This window comes from Mandrillus leucophaeus, unplaced genomic scaffold, assembly GCF_000951045.1.
Source record: "Mandrillus leucophaeus isolate KB7577 unplaced genomic scaffold, Mleu.le_1.0 Scaffold1, whole genome shotgun sequence".
NCBI lineage: Eukaryota > Metazoa > Chordata > Mammalia > Primates > Cercopithecidae > Mandrillus > Mandrillus leucophaeus.
Window position 1 is genome coordinate 14130323 of NW_012098097.1, and position 3059 is coordinate 14133381.

Genomic DNA, 3059 nt, shown 5'->3' on the forward strand with positions numbered 1-3059 from the left:
AGCCACCGCACCTGGCTGACTGTTGAGGTCTTGATGGCCTCATCATCTAGGTTTTTCTACCAGTTAATGGCACTACCACCCCCACAGCCCCTCCTCCTTCAGCCTCCATGGGTAACCTGCCAGCACGTACGATTAGCTGTGCCTTCTGTGTGTCCTCACCTGACTGCCAAAGCCCACTCTGCAGTTAAAAGCATCCTGTAAGTTGGACTGCTAGCCACTCCTAACTGGTCCCCACCTCCAGGTTCTTCAGTCCATGGCCCAAAACCCACATCTGCCTCTCTTCTTTCTGTGCCAGATGGCCCTGCCTGGCCTCTCACGGCATACGGGATTAGGCAGACACTGTTGTCTGGTATGGGAGGCCCTGTAGCTCAGCCTAGCCCAACCTTCCAGCCCTGCCTCCAGCCACATAGCCCATTTCCCTGCACTGCATCCCGTGACCTCACGCACTGGAGCCACACGGCAGGCACTTTCCCATCTCTGCTCTTTCACCTGGACAGCACTTGTTCCTTCCAGCTACAGTCAAATCTACTGTACTTATGTACGGTACCACCTGCAACTGGGCCAGGAACTGCGAGAGCCCATGGCTGTTTTTCATTCATTCTCACAGCCGTGTCCTCTGGCAGAGTGATTGCCTGTGCATGGTCTGTGCCTTTAGTGACTGAATGAATAAATGAATGGGATATGCACAGATACCTGTTGCCCTAGCACCTCCTGTGGCGAAGCTGGCCACGATGACGTGACAATATCTTGTCATGTAATTGGCCGTGGGGGCTTGCTGGATTCCCGGTTGTGTTCCTATTTCCACAGATGGTGGGTTAATGACGGGGCGCTCTTTGCCAAGGGATACGCTGGGCAGTGCGGCACTACGCTGGAGCTCCGGCTGCAGATTCTGTTTGTCACCTGATGGAAATGTCCACAATGGATTTAATTTTAAAAACCTTTTTTCTTTCTGAATTTAGGGAATACCCACTCTGGTATACAGACACGACTGGAACTACGAACATCTCTTTATGGACATCAAGAACAAAATGGCGCAGGTGATCCCGATAAACCTTATCCTTTATGGGGCTTTCTGCCTTCTCAGTGTGTTTTCCTCCATGTTAGGCCTACTCCAGCCTTGCCCCGGGTGTTTGCTGTGAGCCGCAGTTTCTGCGGCCTCCCTGAGGACCCCAGGGTGCTCCTTAAGAGCCCAGTGCTCTTTGCGGAGGGCAAGCAAGACAGCAGATCAGCAGGTTTTCTTGTAGAGTAAAAGCAGATTGACATCTTGTGGGTTTGATTCTCAGAAATGATGTCATGGCCATGCCTGCTGAAGCGGAAAGTCCATGGAACCGGTTTGTTCCTGCTCTCTGCATGCCAGTATTGATAGGTAGACCTGTGTGTCTCTGTGGCCTCCAGGGTTGTTTGAAGATTCACTGCCCTTGTATCTATTTCTATGGAAAGTCTGGAAAACTGTCTGTACACAGTGCGCCCAAGTGTCACCTGTTAGCTGACCCCACACGTGGCTTGGGCAGTGAAGGGGCTCAGCTCTCTTACCAGGGGGTGAGACACCAGAAACCCAGCCCACAGACATCCCTCCCTGCTTTTCATTTCCCAGGACTCCCTCCCCAGCTCGGTCATTAGTGCCATCAGTGGACAGCTGCAGTCCTACAGCGATGCCTGTGAAGCGCTGTCGGTCGTAGAAGTCACTCTGGGGTTTCTGAGCACAGCTGGTGGGGATCCAAACATGCACCTGAATATGTATATCCAAGACGTCCTGAGAATGGGTGATCAGACGACTCACGTGTCAAAGGTGGGTCTCACGCCGAAAAAGAAATCAGCACAGCCCCTCACCCTCGTCTCCTGCTTCCTGCGAGGGATAGGAGCATTCAGGGAGTGCCACTCTAGGTGCTCCTGAAAAGGACGGGGAGACAAGAACAACCGCTCACCCAGTCAGTCCAGCGTAAACAGGACACACCAGGGACAGCCGAGACAGACACATGCTAGCAATGCCAGCAGTCTAGATCGAGCCCAAATGTGACTGCGTACATGAGGCCCCTGCAAACTGTGTGATGTGAGTGGACTCTGAGATGCCACAGGAGGGAAGGTAGATAGGACAGAGATGGCCTTCACAAGGAGGGAGATCACATTAGTACAGGGCAGAACGAAGAGAAGAATGCCTGTGTGGAGAGCACTCAGGCTCCTGGCACATGGCATGAGTGGGGGTGTGAGACCTCAGCCCCCATTCAGGAATTCTGTTCCTTCCGCAGGCCTTAGACAGATGCCAGTTAAAACACACCATTGCCCTCTGGCAGTTCCTGTCTGCTCATAAGTCTGAACAGCTGCTGCGGCTGCAGAAAGTAAGTCTGGTCTCTTCCTCTCCGCCGGACAGAGGGGCTGCGCTCCCTTCTCCCTGCAGTCTTTAATGCTTCATTTGCTCTTCCGTCGTTTTAGGAGCCATTTGGGGAAATCAGTTCAAGATACAAAGCAGATCTGAGCCCAGAAGACGCTAAGCTCCTCAGCACATTCCTGAATCAGATTGGCCTAGACGCCTTCCTGCTGGAGCTGCACGAAATGATAATCTTGAAACTAAAGAACCCCCAAACTGAGGGGAGCTTCAACCCTAAGTGGAGGTATGGATTGGCACACCTGTGGGGCGGGGCAGACACAATGTTCTGCTGTCTCTCCTGTGATCTTCCATAGACACAAAAGTAGTTATTTTCTTACCACAGGATCCCATTTCCTGCTTTTTGCCATTACCGGGGCACCTTAGGACTAGCTTTTTGGTTTTAATCTCTGCTGGGTTTTCTTTAAGCAAGTACACAAGTTTTTCCGACAAGCGTCTTGCTCTGTTGCCCAGGCTGGAGTGTGGTGGAGCAATCTCAACGCACTGCAACCTCCGCCTCCTGGGTTCCAGTGATCCTCGTGCCTCAGCCTCCTAAGTAGCTGGGACTACAGGTGTGTACTAACATGCCTGGCTAATTTTTATATTTTTAGTAGAGACAGAGTTTCACTATGTTAGCCAGGCTGGTCTCGAACTCCTGGCCTCAAGTGATCTGCCCGCCTCGGCCTCTCGAAGTGCT

The 3059-nt window shown here is 52.3% G+C and overlaps 1 protein-coding gene across 1 annotated transcript in view; it reads left to right on the top strand.

Annotated features, from left to right (window-relative positions):
- The window catches only part of RNF213 (ring finger protein 213), a 168533-nt gene that overhangs the window by 149724 nt on the left and 15750 nt on the right, over positions 1-3059 (top strand). Inside the window, exons 65-71 of the mRNA XM_011967440.1 lie at positions 64-111; positions 185-197; positions 808-895; positions 960-1037; positions 1595-1789; positions 2247-2336; positions 2431-2609. Of these exons, the coding sequence (XP_011822830.1) occupies positions 64-111; positions 185-197; positions 808-895; positions 960-1037; positions 1595-1789; positions 2247-2336; positions 2431-2609 (691 nt within the window). The remainder of the gene's footprint in view (positions 1-63; positions 112-184; positions 198-807; positions 896-959; positions 1038-1594; positions 1790-2246; positions 2337-2430; positions 2610-3059) is intronic.